The sequence below is a fragment of the Natrix helvetica genome (assembly GCF_964273705.1).
Source record: "Natrix helvetica genome assembly, chromosome: 12".
In the NCBI taxonomy this organism is placed as follows: domain Eukaryota; kingdom Metazoa; phylum Chordata; class Lepidosauria; order Squamata; family Natricidae; genus Natrix; species Natrix helvetica.
The window spans coordinates 945,777-963,423 of NC_138556.1; the positions used below are offsets into that span (position 1 = coordinate 945,777).

General features: G+C 46.0%; 1 protein-coding gene across 5 annotated transcripts in view; it reads left to right on the top strand.

The window, feature by feature from the left end:
* The first annotated feature begins 7,665 nt into the window (after positions 1 to 7,665).
* The window catches only part of UACA (uveal autoantigen with coiled-coil domains and ankyrin repeats), a 45,855-nt gene continuing 35,873 nt past the window's right edge, over positions 7,666 to 17,647 (top strand). For 4 of the 5 annotated variants that reach the window (XM_081964911.1, XM_081964913.1, XM_081964915.1 and 1 more), the window contains exon 1: positions 7,666 to 7,820. In XM_081964911.1, the coding sequence (XP_081821037.1) occupies positions 7,755 to 7,820 (66 nt within the window). In that variant the 5' untranslated portion in view covers positions 7,666 to 7,754. Of the gene's footprint in view, positions 7,821 to 16,838; positions 17,126 to 17,647 lie in introns of those variants that run through there. The other variant, XM_081964914.1, reaches the window with a different exon arrangement.

Here is a 17,647-nt window from a genome sequence, read left to right on the forward strand (position 1 = left end):
GGGAGGTGAGTGTTCTCTGGGGAGGGAAAAGGGAAAAGGGGGGAATGGGACTGCGCGAGCCACGATCCCCTTCATGTTGACTCAGGAAGGCGGGGAATGGGACCACGTGTGCAAGACAGAGGGAGGTGCAGGAGGCTTCTCTAGCCTCAGCCTCCCTCCTGCACACGTGGTCCCATTCCCCGCCTTCCTGAGTCAATATGAAGGGGACCGTGAGCCGTGGTCCCATTCATGTTGATTCAGGAAGGCGGGGAATGGGACCACGTGTGCAGGACAGAGGGAGGTGCAGGAGGCTCCTCTAGCCTCAACTTCCCTCCTGCACACGTGGTCCCATTCCCCACCTTCTCTCGGGTTCTGACGCCGGAGCTCATGTTCCAGGGCGAATGCGCATGCGCGAGCGGCTCCCTTCCTCGCACTGAGCAACGGCAGGTTTACGGAAAGTTGCTCGCGAAAGCAGAAAGTGTGACGGACTTTTCGGACCGTCGGCTACCATTTCCCTGCCAGCTCGCTCGCAAAAGGACCCTGGAAACCGAGTCGTGACCAGCGCCTTGTTAAGAATTCCCCCTTCCTGATGACGTCACCAGCCTCACCAGCCATAAACCTCACCTCACGTCACTGCATCTTTATATTCTATTCTATATAGAATTATTTATCTTTTATTAAAAAGGTTTTTCTTTTTTTTCCCATTTGTTAATTATTATTTTTTATAATAATTTTTTATTGTTTTTGTCTTTTCATCACATATTACAATCTTTATATCAACAGTTTGTACAATGTTACATCGTCGTATCTGTATATGTTTTCCTCTCTTTACCATTTATTACATCGTTATGTCATCTTATCTATACATTTTTATGATCTTTTACATATACATAAACATAGAACTGTATATAAAAGTAGGTAACTACTTTTATATACAGTTCTATGTTTATTTATGTATATTGTTTTCGGCTTAATTATTTTTCTTATTTTCCAACCATTCATACCATTTATTCCAAATTTCGTAGTATTCTGATTCTTCTTTGTCCTTTAATTTTAGGGTTAGTTTGTCCATCTCTGCACAATCCAAGGTTTTTTTTATCACTAATTCGTCCAGCGGTATATTATTTTGCTTCCAGCATTGGGCAAAAGCTATTCTAGCTGTGGTTAATATATGTGTTAGTAGATATTTAAATTTTTTTTGTGTAGTTCCCTTTAATTATTCCTAGTAAGAAGGTTTCGGGTTTATACTTTATTTGTTCCCCCGTAATTTCTTGTGCCCACTTCCAGATTCTTTTCCAGTATTTTTGCGATTCCAGGCAGGTCCACGACATGTGGTAGTAGGTCCCTTGTTCTTTTTTACATTTCCAACAGGTCGGTTTCAGTGTTGGGTACATTTTTGCCAATCTTGTTGGTGGTAGGTGCCAATGATAAAAGATTTTGTATATATTTTCTTTCAGTGTTGCTGATCTCGTTAATTTATAATTTATATTCCAAATTTTTTCCCAATCCGCTAGATCTATATTATAACCAAAATTTTTGGCCCATACTATCATACAGCCTTTAACTATTTCTTCTTCTAAGTTTATTTCTAGCAAATATTTATACATTTTCGTTATAAATTTGTTTTCTGGGCCAATTAAGATTTTGTCTATTTGTTGCAGTTCTGTATATATTCCATATTCTTTTATATCTTTTTTGTATCTTGATTGTAATTGGAGGTATGGCCACCAATCTATATTGATATTGTTCTCTTTTAGTTCTTGGTTCGTTTTCAGATTCCCCTGGTTATCTAAAATATCACTATACCTGACCATTTTTGATAGATCTAGCGTATTGGGGTGTGTCATGGCTTCCATGGTGGAAAGCCATGCCGGTATTTTCATATAGTGTTTTGCTTTAATTTTGTTCCAGGCCTGAATCAATGCTTCTCTAATATAATGTGTATGGAAATATTTTTGCTTCTTTTTACTCTCTTCCCATAAGAAAAAGTGCCATCCTGTTTGCAGGTCATGGCCTTCTATTGCTAATATTCTTTTGTTTTTTAAATTTATCCAATCTTTAATCCAAATTAGTGCTGCTGCACTATAGTAGAGTTCCCAGTCAGGTAGCCCCATGCCACCTCTGCTTCTATCGTCCTGTAATGCTTTCAGATCGATGAACTCGCATTGGATCGTAGTGGTCCTCAGGGACTGGAGGAACTGGCTGACCGATTCCGCCTCCTTCTGGACGCATTGTCGGAATGCGTAGCGTTGGGCGATTCGTGAGGGTTTTTGGCGCATAGTGATTTTTAAGTTTGGATATCAGGGTGTCCCAGTCTAGCGCGTGGACCGGCAAGGATGCAGCAAGAGCCCTGGCGGAATTGAACATGGGCGGACCACAGCAGCTCAGGAAGAAACTGCACTTTTGGTCAGCAGGCAGGTTGTGGTTCCCGTTGGCAATCAAAAAACACCCTAACCGCTCCAGGAACCCGGCCCACGATTCACCGGTGGTTCCGAAGGGAGCGAAGGGAGGCATGGACGCCATGGCAGCGTTGTGTGAGGGAAAGAAAAAAAAAGTTTTTTTCTGTTTTTGAGGAAATTGTCCTCATCGTTGTCTTGCTCCTAGGTGATTTTCCACGGCCTCAGAATCCCATCTTCGTCGCCAGTTTAGTGTATTGGTCAAAGGAATGAGGCGTGGCACCGCTGAGGCGATTCAAACGAGGTTTATTAACGACAGCTGTCAGAACTATTTACAGCAACTTCAGCACCTTCCCTGCTTGACAGCTATTTATACAGAGCTGTCAAGCAGGGCAGCCAATAAGAATGACCCGAACAGCCCGCGCTCAGCCAAGCCGCGTCTTAGCCAATCAGGCGCGTCTTGGCTGTTGCCGGCTGTCAGGTCGTATGTCGAGGACATAACAACCACAATACAAAAAAGACCCTACAAGGTGCAGAGAAGAGCAACAAAGATGGTAAAGGGTCTGGGGTTAAATCGTAGGATGAGTGGTTGAGGGAACTAGTATGACCAGTGTACCAAAGAGGAGGATTAGGACTGATGTGATAGTCGTCTTCCAGTTCTTGAGGGGCTTAGAGAAGAAGGGTTGACTGCACCAGAGGGCAGGAGAAGAAGCAATGGGTGGAATGATCCAACCTAGAAGTAAAGAGAAAATGAGCACAATTAATCAGTGGAATAGTTTACTTCCTAGAATTGTGAGTGCTCCTTCACCATAGGTTTTCAAAAATAGACTGGACAACCATTTGATTAAGATTACGTGAGGCTCCTGCTATGAACAGGGAGTTGGACTAGAACAACATCATGGGCCCTTCCAGCCCTATGATAGTGTCTTCTGTGACACCCCTTCCTTTTCACAAGGACTTTGTGAGATTGGTGTAATCAAATGGTGTATCCCTCGTGTTGATTTCACTCCTAAGCTACAAAGCATATTGCAATGCTGCAAAGGGACTGTTGTGACTTAATTTCATGGGTATTCATTCTACCAAAGGGAAAAAAAGGCTTCCAAAGAGGTCAGTTGTAAACTGTCCAATTGGCAAATCCAGGAAAAGGAACTCATGGAACATTATTTTACCAAGAGTATAAAACTTTACTGAATAAACCACCTTGGCACAGAAGAAATGAAACCACCTCTGGGTTTCCCACGCAAAAGCAAGGATAGTTAATTCCCTCTTTTCCCGATGGGCCACCCACAGTCCAAAACATCCACTCTGTTCATTTTTTTTAATAGGATTTTTTAAATAGGAAACAGTCAGCCATGCCAGGACATCTGCTCAGTGCGAGAAAAAGAAGAATGTAGGTGAAAGTGCGGATCAGTCTTGGCATGCCAACTCCCCCCCCCCCCCCCCCGGAAGAAGGGTAGACATGAAACAATAATAAACATATATATATATATATATATATATATATATACACACATTATTACTTACAACACCTAATTCCTATTGGGGCCGATGAGGGTACATACGTAGTATGAAACTTCATAACTAACCTTGCTACTCTAACATCTGGAACAGCCACCCACCTGCTAAATGATAGCCCCTCCACCATACTAGATATCGTAACTTTCCCTTGGGATACCTGGAATCAAGAATCTTTTTGACCTCATAGTGCTCCTCTCCCTTGACTAGGATGGGTGGAGGAAGTAGTTCTCGGACTGATCTCAACCTAGGCTCCTGAAAAGGTTTGAATGAAATACTGGATGATCCCGACTGAGGCTTGTTGGCAACTTCAGCTCCACTGTCACTGGATTTACAATCCAGATGCTTAGGAAGGGCCCTATGTATTTGGGACCTAACTTATTGCAGGGTTGCCTCAGGTTTAAATATTTTGTGGACAAATACACCTTATCCCCCACTCTAAAAACTCTCCCTGGGGAGGGCTCTGCTACGTTTGCTCTTTTGATTCTCCCTAGCCTTATTCAGCACCTCACACCGGGTACCCAATGTGGCTTTCAAAGTATCCATCCACTCAGCTAACAACACCGAGGATGGGGCTTCCTGTGGGAGCTCTGGCATGGGTATGAGCTCAGTCTCCGTGGCCACCTGTGCTGCTGTGCACCAAGTTGTTAGATATCATCTCTGTGAAAGGCAGGAGCTTGGCCCAATTAGTTTGCTGATAATTTACGTAACAGCACAGGTGTTGCTCTACCAATGAATTATCTCGTTCAGCAGCTCTATTGGTACAAGGATGATAGGAGTTAAGCAAAGGCCCTGGGAAGAGCCTATCTTCTTCTAAAATCCCTGCCAAAACTTTGCTGTGAACTGCACCCCTGTCCGAGTTAATGTGCTTTGGAACCCCATGTAGTCTGTAGATGTGCTGCAGAAACATCTTGGTTTGGACATGGGCTGAGGGAATTTTTGGACATGCCACAAAGTATGCTTGCTCCAAGAACAGGTCAATCACAGTCCAGATTACTGTATTCCCAGCACTCTCAGGCAACTCCACAATAAAGTCCATGGATATCTTCTCTCATGGGTTAGCAGAGTTGGCTACTGACTGTAGCAAACCTGTTAACTTCCCAGGAAGGTACTTCATGGAGGCACACACGTGGCAACTGGCCACATAGGCTTCTATGTCCTTTTTCATTTTTGGCCACCAAAGCTGTCTCTTTACCAAAAGGTCTTCACAGAGGCAAAATGCCCTGCAATTTTCGTGCCATGGCTCCCCTGCAGGACTATGGTTGGCTGGGGTGTACAACTTACTCCCCTTCCATGCCAAGCCATTCTTTACCATCAAGTCACACTTATGTCTTTGGAACCACTTGTTCCCTCTCCCTCAAGGCATCTTTTAGCAGCTGCATCGAGTCTCTACCTGACTGCATTCTCTGCTGTCTCATAAGCACTGGTGCTGTGAGCTGCCCGAATGGGATGACGACTTTTACTACTTCCTCTTGGGTATTTCTGTACTGGGGCATACAACAGAGGGCATCTGCTAAGAAATACCCCCCCCCCGGGGGGAAATTGAAGCTGTTAAAATACTGAGCCCATCAGACCTGCTTAGCGGATAGCTTCCTTGGGGTGTTTAACGTCTCTAGGTTCTGGTGATCTGTCCACACCTCAAATGGGAACTGTTCTGATCCAGCCTTAGCAGAAGCAACAAACAGACTCCTTGTCACGAAAAAACCCTTTATTTACCTCTTGTGAATTAATTGCATTCACCCACCAAAAAATCCAGGCAATAGTCCTTCAAGGAATTAATTGCAGTAACATACCTTATCAGTTACTTGGGATAATTGCTGTGAGCTCCCAGCCGAAAGGCTGTAAATTAAGTTCTGGCAAGGAGTCACTATGGCACAAAACACAATGAGCAAAATCTTCAGAAATACAAACTGTTGCCTTCTACGATAACCATTCCCCTTTCCTTCTAGGAGCCATTCAGCATCCACATGTGCTTTGCTTCCCGAGTTGACTCCTTATCCTCTGTTCACCTCCTAAGTGCTCTGCGCATACATACATCTGGAACATGCCCCAGTTGTTCTCCCTCATATAAGCCTCCAAAGGCAGCCCCCTCCCCGGTGGCTGGGAAATGTCAGACGGCCCTGGCACTATCTCTGTGTCTGACACAGAGCATCCATCAGAGCCTTCCCCAGGCTCCAGAACTCACCCCTGTTCCTCCCCAACCTCCTCATTGTCTGAGTCTGCTGCAAGCTCTGCTGGCAGCTGGTGGGCCACAACAGAAACTTACTAACTTTTAAAAACTGTCCCCCATCTGTTATTGTCAAGCTACAAGTGAAGAAAAATGTAGGTAAAAGTGAGAATCAGTCTTGGCACAGATCTGGTGATTTTTAGATTAGATTATCTGAACTCACTATAAAACAACTTATCTCTATGGATCAAAAATGACTCCAGCAGATGTTAGTAAGTTTTAATCAAAGGCATCATAAAACCAGAACTCTGGTACGTTGTCCAGCACAGCCACAGGTAAAAATGGAATGGGTTCCCATGGCACCTCATGGGCAATGAAGGTTTTTATGCAGGCTTCAGTTGAAACACGCAGAGATGCCATCCACTGATCCAAATGATGTTCACGCAGAGGCGGATGTCCCCATTGGTTAAGTAGGTGGTGATTTACTCCTTCTGCAAGAAGACACGATTGGACCCACCACATTAGAGAATGTCTGTCCTGTCTCCAGTTTTTCCTTTTTGGGAAGGATGTTGAAAAGGTGGTTGCCATTTAGAGAACCCTGGAGGAAGCAGATTATTCAGAACCCTTTGGTCGGGGGTCAGGTCTGCATATGGGCCTCAAGCAGCATTGATCTCACATGTATTGACTGGCAGGAGTTGGGTCTGGCCTCTCTATCCTGGCCCTCCTTGATCTGGCAATGACCCTTATATCCTTAACCATGACATCTTCCTGGGCCAGTTTGGGAGTTAAGAATGGAGACTGGTGCTGTGCTGTTCTCTTCTTTCCTTTGGAGTCAGTTCCAAGTTGTGCTGTTCGCAGAGAAGACTTTAGGTTTTAGGATTCCCTGGATCCAATGACTTTCCACCCATAGTTTGGATTGGCGTTATCGCTAACAGAACCAGTCCCCCTGAACTCCTGTTCCATTAACACATGGGAGCTGCGGCCAAGAGGACTTCTGCAGACGCACCTGGTGTGCCCATTGCGCCTTTCGATAGGAAGCGTTCATGGGCAAGCACGCCTTGGCCAGCTTCACCGAGGATGACCGCAAGGCTGGTAGACGGGCTGCCCTGAAGCTGCAATTGGACGAGGGGACCAAGGCGTTGCGCACGTGAGGCTGCTCTGTGAGCTCCAATAAGTTCCCCGTGGAATTTAGGATCTCGGTTGCCACAAGCCCTTCCGCGCGTGCAGCTGCAAGGCCACCACTCGCAGGCTGATTCTCCCCGTCTCACCAGGCGTGAGAGGAGCGAGGAGCTCCGGGTCTCCCCTATTAGTGTCAGCAGGTGGGACTCGGCAAGCAGGCTCTTCCGGTCGCGCTCCGGACTCCCCGGTGACCCCCGCTTGGTCGGTCCTCATCCTGCCGGCTTCCGGTTTAGGAGCTGGGAGAGTCCCTGGGCTCTTTGCCGCTGCACGAGGCCTAGGAGGCGCTTCCCAGCCCCGCTTTCCCCAAGGGCCGCCCGCGAGGAGGGGAGGAGAGGGAGGGAGGAGGGAGGGAGCGGCCCTTCGAAGGCTCCGCCCAGAGGCCAGGCAAGGAAGTCCCGCCCCCCTCGCGGCCCGATTGGCCAGGGCTGTCTGACACGGCGCCTGCGCTCCTCCCGCGCGGCTGAGGGAAGTGGTGGCGCTCCGTCCCGCCGGGCGGCGGCGGCTCCGGTACCGGCACCATGAAGAGCCTCAAATCGCGTCTGAGGAAGCCGGAGACCTCGCCCGCCAGGAGCGGCCTCGGAGGGGTGAGCGGGAAAGCGCGGGCGGGGTCATTCTCGGCGGCGTTCCCGGTGCGGCTCGGCCGCCGGAGCTTCCTGGACAGGCGGCGGGGGGTCTCCGTGGCTGCCCAGAAGCGGCTCGCTCGCTTAGCCCTCTGCGCCGGAGGCCAGGCCTCCCCTCCCCCCGAAAGTCCGGGCGGGCTGGCGCCAAGGGGTCCGGGCGGCTCCTGCGGGTCGGGCAAAGCCTCCGGGATCGCGGCGGGGGCCGAGGGGAGGCGAGAAAACCCGGCTCTCCTGGCAGCGGCGAAACCTCTTCAGCCCGCCCCAGCGGAGGTTCCCGGAGGCCGCGGCCGAAGAGAGCTGGGCGGCGGGAAGGCCGGGTCGGGAGAGGCGCCTTCTTTCCCCGGACTTTCCCACCTCCTGGAGCCCACTCGGTCTGCAGCCCGCAGCAGGTCCCGCCTTTCACGGAAGGGAGGCCGAGAAAGCGCCCTGCGGGGCGGCAGGGAAGCCGCTTCTTCGTCCGGAGAAACGGTTCCTGTGAGAGTGATGCAGGCGCCTCTTCTTCTCGGCGGGGAGGTTTTGCTGCCGCCTGAAGTGGCGATTCTGTAGTTTCTGAACTTTGGACCGACCGCTCAGCAGCTTTTATTTCTTCACTCTTGTCCGGTCAAGGCTGGGTTTTAAAGTATGGATTCTGCCTGCTGAAAAATGGAGTTTGTGGCTGTTTCTGTACCTTTTTCCTTAGAGAGGGTCTCTCTTGGTGCTTCTGCTGTTACTGATCAAAGTAGCTCTGGGGGTGTTGCCTTTGCCCTGATATTATCCGTTATCCTGCATGCCAACTGAAAGGAATCCAAAATCAAACTTGCAGCTTTTACAACGGGCTTCTTTGGAATGCCTGTTTGTCATCCTACATTCCCTGTGCTTTACTAGATTAGGGCTACATCTCAAGATGCCCCCTTGACAGATGTGGACTAGAATGTTGCATGTGGATGTGGAGTCTTCTCTAAGCAATACCAAACAACTGTTGTAAGCTGCCCATGGGATACAGCAGAATATGAACTCTGATCACATCTGTTTCTTCCATGTAGAACTCTGGCCCATGAAGTCGAATTAGGCTGCAAGGTCCTCAGCACAATGAAGGCAGTACTTTTTGTTTTGTGTTCAGTAACCACCTGAATATTGCTGATGCTTGACATACTGAATGAACAGAACAGGTACACCTTGGGTGCATACTCAAAAGCGGATGTAAGAGGGCAAAGACAAGATTAACTGTCCTGCAAAATACTTGGCCAAGTATTGCAACTTGTCCTGTTCTACATTTGGTTAGCAGATGGCTGTACTTCCAGTGTGTGGTTTTAATATTCTCGGAAGGTAGGAGTGCTGAGGTGTGTTTGTTGATGAGTTTTAGCTCTTGTGCAGTAGATTCATCACTATACTCAGTAATCTTTGTCACAACTGATAGTGGGGTTTTTTCCCCCATGACATTTAGGTTAGTAATGTTGGAGTGGAAGAGAGGTTTGTAAAATTTGTTAAATAACACTAATGTAGGGAAATTGGCTAATGCCTTAAAGGACAAAATCACAATTCAAATTACTTTATAAATGTTTGAACATTATGGCCAGTCCACTTTCACCTGTGTAAAGTGTGGGGGCTTGCATCTGAATAGGAAAAACCAAATACATAGAGACCTGGGAAAAGTGGTTTGGTAACACATGTGAGGCGGATCAAAGAGTCCTTGCAAACTAGTGGATGAACTTTTTTTCCAATTGATACATTCCATGCCTTCTGTAAAAAGAGTACACCAGCAAAGACATTGAACTTTTTGTTTTCGATGTTGATATAAAATTGCTTATTTGATTGGAATAACTATCTGAAAGATGTCATCTTGCAAGGAGATTCTACTATACTTGTAGAGTAATATTTGCACCCGGGTTTATTCTTTTAGTCTCTACTGTGCACGTGTAATAGATTGTCTTGTATTGTTTGATATGGTGCATGAAGTCATATTTTAAGTTATGCTGCTTTTTGTGCATAAAACATGCTTCTTGTATGCTTTTAAACTATCTGGAATCTAGTTACTGGCCTGTAAATTACTGTAGATTTTCTGGAATTAAAAAATGCCAACAAAAACAATATAGGAAAAATGAACTATAGGTGGCCCTGTTTTTAATGACCAACAGTTATTCAGCAATTGAAGGAAAGGTAATTGTGACTCCTTATATCCTTATGGAGTATCCTTCACATGTGATCTCAATTTGCCATAAATGGAGTGGGGAAGCCATCAGGAGGTTGCAACTGGTGATCACATAATGCCCCAATTGCCATTATTGTGTGAGGATTACATGTAATTATGATTAATGATTACATTACATTTCCTTTGAAATGTTTCTGTTCAGTTTGGGGACATAGTACTTCTGTATTATGTGTTTATATGCTACTCTTTTTGATCAGTTATGCCACAATTTGAGTCTGGTTCTGAGTGTGTCCAAACTGACTCTAATTCCAAATTCTGTAATATTCTGGTATATTTGGGGGGGCAATGAATTTAGCAATTCATGAGAAAGATTAGAATTTTAGTTTGCTTGTAAGATGAACCAAAGGTGTGTCCATTTAATCAGCACAACAATATCTTGGTTGAGGATTATTTGTTGGGGAGTGCAATTGAATGCATAACAAGCTCATTTTTTCAAGGGATTTTTGGCTATAGGTGTTACAGCTTTGAAATAGCTTCAAAGACTCTTCTTTGAATAATTAGTTTGTTTTTAGGAGGCAGTCTTACTGGGTTGTTTACTTTTTTTTAAATACAAAGAGTACATGTTTATCCACTAATTAATCCACTAATAATACTTCATAGTAGGTGTTCAGCTTTCCAACACAGAGTTGCATAATTAGTGGATAAATGAGTTAAGACTTGTCTGTATTAATTACAGGGTGTAAAGGAAGCTCATTCTAAAACCTGCTGTTCTAGAGTTTTGTTCAAGAATTCAAAATGTTGTCCCTCCCCAGAAGAAGCGCTGTACCCCATGAGGAGAAACCCTTTGCATCAGAAAGGCTTAACCCTTAAAAGGCTGTATGTAATGGGCGGCCCATTATTTCAGTCTGGGGTTTAGCAAGGGAGTGAAGCCATTTGTTGGGGGTGGGGGGAGGCTTTAAGCCTATACCTCTCAACAGTCTCAGGGAAGCAAGATGGGGACAGTTGTTTTCTTGATTCCAAAAGGCAGGAAAAGAAACAATGGCTTATTCGTCATGATTCTTTTAGCCATTGTCTATCCATTGCAGGATGAAGGCCTCTTCCATTGTTTCAACCAATACAGTCCTGAGCTTTCTTTTGCAATTGGGCCAGCAATACTTGTTGGTGTCCTGGATCCATCTTGTTTTAGGTCTCTCTTGTGGATGCTTTTTTTTTATCAAATGGGATCCATTCTGTGGCTGCCTTGGTCCACCTGCCCTCAGACCTTCTTGCTATGTGACCAGGCCATTTCCATTACAGTTCTTTGACTCTCTTGATGGCCTCGTATGCTTTGCATTTGTTCTCTTTCTGTCTTACCTTGTAAGAAAGGAGATTTCACTTGGACTTCAGGAAAGATGTTTTACCACTAAGTGCTATTCAGTAATGGACAAGGAGGTAGTACACTGTCCTTTGCAAAGAGGTTTAAAGAGAGGTCGTCTTGACTGGCTATTGTAGTCAATTCCTATCCTGCGCAGGGGCTCAGGACAATTCTCTGTGGCCAGCTTGTCACCACCAACTCACCTCTGCCAAGTCACCGCAGGTGGAGAGAGAGAGAGGTGGGTGAGCAAGCAGGTGGACAGAGCACAGGGCGGGGTGGACGATGGGGAGGTGCCCGGGGGCTTCCCATTTTTACACCCATCACCACTGCTGTCACACTAGGCTGCAAGGGGAAGAGGCCAGGATGGTGGCGATGGCAGTCGTGGTGGGCAGCAGGGAGGCAGTGGAGACTGGGGGCTTCCCATTTGCACACCCACTGTCACTGCTGCGGAGCCGCTGCTTCACTAAACTCACAGAGGGCATTGGTGGCAGCTTTGAGCCTGGCACGGTGCCTGGTGCGGCATTACCAGCAGCTCTGAGCCTGGCACGGCTGTAGTATCAGCAGTGGTTCTGAGCCTTCAGCTGCCCATGGTGAGTTGTCCCTGCGGCAAGTTGGCTGCATGGAGTTGTCCTGTGGTAACCTAGCGGTAGTGACTTGGTGGCAATGGTGGTGTCTGCGGTGAGTTATCCCATTCTGTTGGGTAATGGGTTGGACTACCATAGCTGATACCCAAAATCTCTTCTAACCTTCAGAATCAATAGAGAATAATCAGGAATTAAGATAATTAGAAGAGGGTATAAAGCTCCCCCCCACCCCATTTTTAATGAAAGTTATACGGGAAAAATTAGGTTACAAGGAAACCTTTGATTTTGATTGCTTGCATAGAAGGTTCAGTTCTATCAAGTGAGACCGGGAAGCAGGATTAATTGCCTTTGACTAGCAGAAAACTTCCTCACTTGGGCAAAACACACACTTCCAAGTCCATCTGCCAATAATCATCTTCTTAAAGGAGTGTCTCCATTCGTATTTTGACTTATAACGAAAAGGGAAGTTTTCCTATAATCACAAGTGATGGTGCATAGCTATCAACTGGATGTAGTTTTTCTTGTTCCTCAGAGTCAATGGGTGTGTTATCTGGTATGTGTTTGGAGGGAGTGTTGTTGCTTTTGGAAATAGATTGTAACTTTTCCGGTATACAGAATTGCCTAACTTCTAACTCCCTTTTCCTGAAAAAGTACGTAAAGCTATTTAGGCTCATGGGAATGCATTCCACTCTCAAGCCATCTCTAATTGGCTTCAATTTTTTTTTTTGTATAAAATAACTATACTTTCCTTGTTCATAAACTTTTTTCTAAGTGGCAAAGTTATGAAATTGGCAAAGCACATGCTTAAAAGAGTCAAATAATAAATGGAAAAAGCTATCAACAGGCTAGTAGGTATTGATTGCTCTTGATCCCTTCTTTTCCTTACATGAGAGAGAATGACATTTATGTGTTAGTGATGCTTCTAGCATTGGAAAGTAGGTTCACTGAAAAAATGACACAATGCCAGGCATGACAAGTCAAAGCGTTCACTTAAGTGGAGCAAACTTTGCCACCCTTCCATCCTTCCAGAATATTCTCTCCCATCTCTACTCAATTTTGATTTTTTTTCTGGATATCCCGTTACATCCCTAAATCTGATTATCTAGATATATTTCAATCGGGTTCATCTGGAAAATGATCCTGAGACTGTTTTGTTCACTTGGTGGATGATCTACATTGGAAAGTCGATGATGGGAGTGAGTGCATTTCAAGGCCCAGCCCAAGAATGCCAGCAACACAATCAAGCTTCCGTTTTTATTTGCTCACACCCAATAGAAGACTAAATCTTTCCTACTCTCAGCCTAATGGATAAGCTCTTTCAGATTCTTAGGGAGTGGCTATCCTAACACACTTCCTCTCCAGCTCCAGACTGTGTTGTGTCTTGTCTGTGCCCTGCCTTGGAATGTGCTCCGTCTTTCCTAGGAAATGGCTGCTTCACTGCACTCCATCACAGGGCAGCTCTGTCAGTTCTGGACCTATTCACTGCTTTTCCTCTCATCAGCTGTGGCCGTGATGGCAAACCTATGGCACATGTGCCACAAGTGGCACACGGAGCCATTTGTCAGGGCACGCGAGGCGCTGCCCTGTCAGCTGGCCAGCGCGCATGCATGCGCTGGCCACCTGAGTTCACCTTTTTAAAAGCTATTTTTCACCTTCCCCAGGCTCCAGAGGCTTTATAGGAGCCTGGGGAGGGCGAAAAGAGCCTCCCCCCCCCCGGAGGCTTCAGGGACCGTCCGGAGGCTTCCCTGAAGCCTTTGGAACGCTTAAAACCACACTCCGAGCAAACCGGAAACTTCAGGGAAGCCTCTGGAGGGCCTCGGGGGGGTCGGGGGAGGCTCTTTTCGCCCTCCCCAGGCTCCTATAAAGCCCCTGGAGCCTGGGGAGGGCAAAAAAAGCATGTAAAAATGGGGGGGGTCGTGCATTGTGCGCGCATGCGCACTGGGGGGGTCGCGCGTTGCATTATGGGTGCAGCACGCCCGCACACGACCCCCCCCCCGCGCTCCCCCCACTTGTGGCACCTCTGTCGGGTCCCCGGGCTGACATCTGTCCAAAACAATCCCAACAACTGCAATAGGGCTTCCTTTGTAAAGTGGCCAAAATTGCATTTGGTGCAAAAGGCAGTGACCAGATTGGTGCAAGAAGCAGGGATCATATAGCACCTACGCTGAGAGATTGGCAGAGGTTGCTGGCTGCTAAGCAGGCATGATTTAAGATGCTGTGTGGCCCCATGGCTTCCCATGAAGCTCTCCCTTTACTTGGATCAGCAGGAGAGATCCTTCTGCCTCTTGACGACCCCATTGCCAGAAGCTCTTCTCTGGCCAATGAGGAGAAGATCCCCTCCTGTGTGGCTCCCAGACTGTGGAATCATTCCCCAAAGAAGTATGTTTGGAAGCTCTCTTTGAATATTCAGGATGGAGACTGCAAAATCAAGTCTTAACTGATAACTGAACAATATAATGAGACTGATTTTAATGGCATTTTTGGATTCTTGTAAGGCCCCTTTGAGAACTAGCATGGTGCAATTGTTAAGACATCAGGCTAGAAGCTGGGAGACTGGGAGGTCTAGTCCCACTAGAGACACAAAACCAGCTGGTGATTCTGCACCAGTCCTGTTTTCTACAATCTCTTCTATCCTCTCTGTCTTTTCGTTATCTGCAAATGGTGATTGGGTTCTCCCATTGTGTAAGGCTGTTGTGTGCTTAATTCAGCCATTGACTCTGGCTCAGTCGTTTCTTCAGTTCATCATTCTTAAAGTGTATTTTACTTTAACTGGAGATTCTATACATGGAATTTTTTGACTCACAGTTACTGAAAAGAAAGGTAAAAAGGTGAGAGGAAGTAGGATAGGATGCTCTTAAACTTCTGAAGAAAAGCAAACAGCACAGAACCGTTCCAAATACAGAAAGCGAGAAGCAGAAATAGGATAAAGTCTGGAGTTTTCTCATTCTCAAGCTCTTCATTGAGTCCATTTTTTCATTCTGCAGATCTCAGAATCTATGCATTAAATTTTGACCACAAATAGCTATTTTCATTCCAAGAAAAGTAATAGTACACCCTATTTCTGTGATGGCGAACCTACGGCAGGCGTGCCGAAAGTGGCACGTGAAGCCATGTTGCCCGGCACATGCAGCCTTGCCTGTTTGTCTTTCGCGTTTCTCTGCCACATGCACCTGTGATCAGCTGTCCTTCGCGTGACGGACAGTGCCGAAAATCAATGTGCACATGCGCACTGGCCAGCTGATTGTTGGGTGCACATGCATGCCAGAACCCAGAAGTTCAGCTTTTCCGGAACGCGATCCCTTCACGCACGTGGCAGTGCCAAAAACCAGTATGCGCATGCGTGCTGGCTAGGTGATTGTCGGGCGCCCATGCACGCTAGAACCCAGAAGCTCGGCTTTTCCAGAGCGCGGACCCGATGGGTGCATGCAACATTTCTATGCGACCTTTTCGGCAGTCAATGCTGAAAAGGTTCGCCATCAATGCCCTATTTTGTAAGATGAAGCCCTCTTCAGCTATCAATACAGCTGCCACTGCTCAGAGGACAATCAGATATCATCTATCTGCAGATCCCTGAAAAATCATAGAGAACAAGTGACAGCTGATCTGACAAGACAGAAAAGAGGAGAGACCAATCAGTCTGACATAAGCACCCAGGAAACCGAGAACAGATAATAAAGCAATTTGATCCTATAAATAATGCACTCATTCCAATAGTCAGTAAACATTTACCAGTAACAAATCTCAGATTAACCTTATTCATTGTTTGACTGCTAATTTCCTAAGTAAATTGTAGGGATTCTGTGGACATGATATGCTTCAATTTCAGCAAAGCACTTCTTGAAGGATTCCATGCTAATTGAGTTACAAGTCATTTAATATAGTTTACATGGCAGGTCTATTAGGTGGGTGTTCACCATTATGAGAGAGAGGAGAGAGAGAAGGCATATTTTTCATTGAGTATTTTCACAAGCCTTTTCAACAAGCCTGTAGAAAACAGCAACAAAGTTTTAGCTGAACCTTTCTTTCTGAATGGAAAATTCTTTTTATTTTTTAAAAGGCAAAAGCATTTTCTAAGTTAACTTCTGAGAAGTTTTTTCCAAAATAGATTTGTGGATTTCTTCTGTTAGATCAGAGGTGTCAAACGCAAGGCCCGCGGGGCCGATCTGGGAACAGCGAAGGACCAGCCCGCGGTGCTTCTGCCAGTGAAAAGATCGCTCTGGAGGGTTGCGGGCAGCCCTCCCAAGCTCCGTTTTCACTGGCAGAAGGTTGCAGGAGGCAGTTGCAGCCAAACATGAAGCTTGGGAGCCTGTTTTCGCAGGCAAAACACTCGGGCTGCCACAGGTGCCCCCAACATGAGTGATGTCAAGCTGGCTACACCCACCTGCTCACGCCCGGCCCGCCAAAGTCAGACATAACTCTGATGCAGCCCTCAATGAAATTGAATTGGACATCCCTCGGTTAGAGAGCCACCATTCCCTTTTTTCAGTGCTATTGCAATTTGAATGGTCACTAAACGAACGGTTGTAAGGGCTGCTTGTGCCTGAAGGCCGCGCTGTTGAGAGCCAGTGGCTTCCCTTGGAGCTGCTCCTGTTCAAAGCCGCTCAAAGGACTGACACAGCATCCCCTGTTTTGGGAGAATGTCGCCCACTTGTGGTGGTAGCAACATATGCATTCTTGCCTTACTAGTTGACACATTACTCACTGGTTGAGCATGCACTGAATGTATTATTAGCCCTTTTTTCCCTATCGCCCTGCTATCAAGTACCAAGAGAATCAGAAAATAGCTCTGGACCCATGTGAGACTGTCTGCATATTGTTTACAGGATATTTTGGACCTAGGTAATACTTACTATGTCAGAATTGCTGCAGTAATACTTGGTGCCACTGCCCAAAGGCTGCAAAACACAGCCAGAGCCTCCGCGTAGGTTCCTTCCCAGGGCAGGCAGAACATGCTGGGGAGACTGTTGGGCTTGGCAGGGTTCTGGAGCCCTTTCAGTCATGAGGTCTGAAGAAGGAGCCGGGGATGAAGAGAGCTAAAGGAAGCAGGGCCAGGATGCTCACAGCAGGGCAGCAGAGTCCCAGTCGCCTCGGGGGACTCAGGCGGGCTCTTTGGCTTCCGTAGCGGCTGCATCGTTTGCGCTTGGATTCAAGGATTTGGAATTCTAGGATGAGTTGCTGGTTTTCATGTGCTCTTAAAAACGTAGTAGGTACCACGTATTTGATAATAAACCAAGCAATTTTTGGCAGTGCAATCTTAAATTTGTTCCAATAAATATCATCCCTTTTTTAATTTTGGTTGACTTACACCGTTGTAAAGATTTGTTTATAATTTTCTTCAATTATTGCTTAATTTACAACTACTTTTGCATCAAAGATTCTGGATAAATTTTCATAAGCTATTTAGTGTAGAAAAAAATTGATTTTATAGATAGACATGTGCTTCCAAATATTTGTAGAATGTGTAATTTTTAAATGTGTTCTAACTATAAACAGCTGCTGTTACTGTGACAAGCCCACCAGAATATTTTTTTAATGTTACTTTTGACATAATTGCAATTTACAAAAAAACTTGGAACACTTATGAACTGTTGCAAAGTTAACTAAAGGAAGCTATTTATTGCCCTAGGATTGAAACTCCAAGACACGTTTTTGGAAGAAGCGAATATATGTGTTTCAGTCTGGAATATGTAGATAATACGAAGAGGAAAGTGGCTGAAATAACATC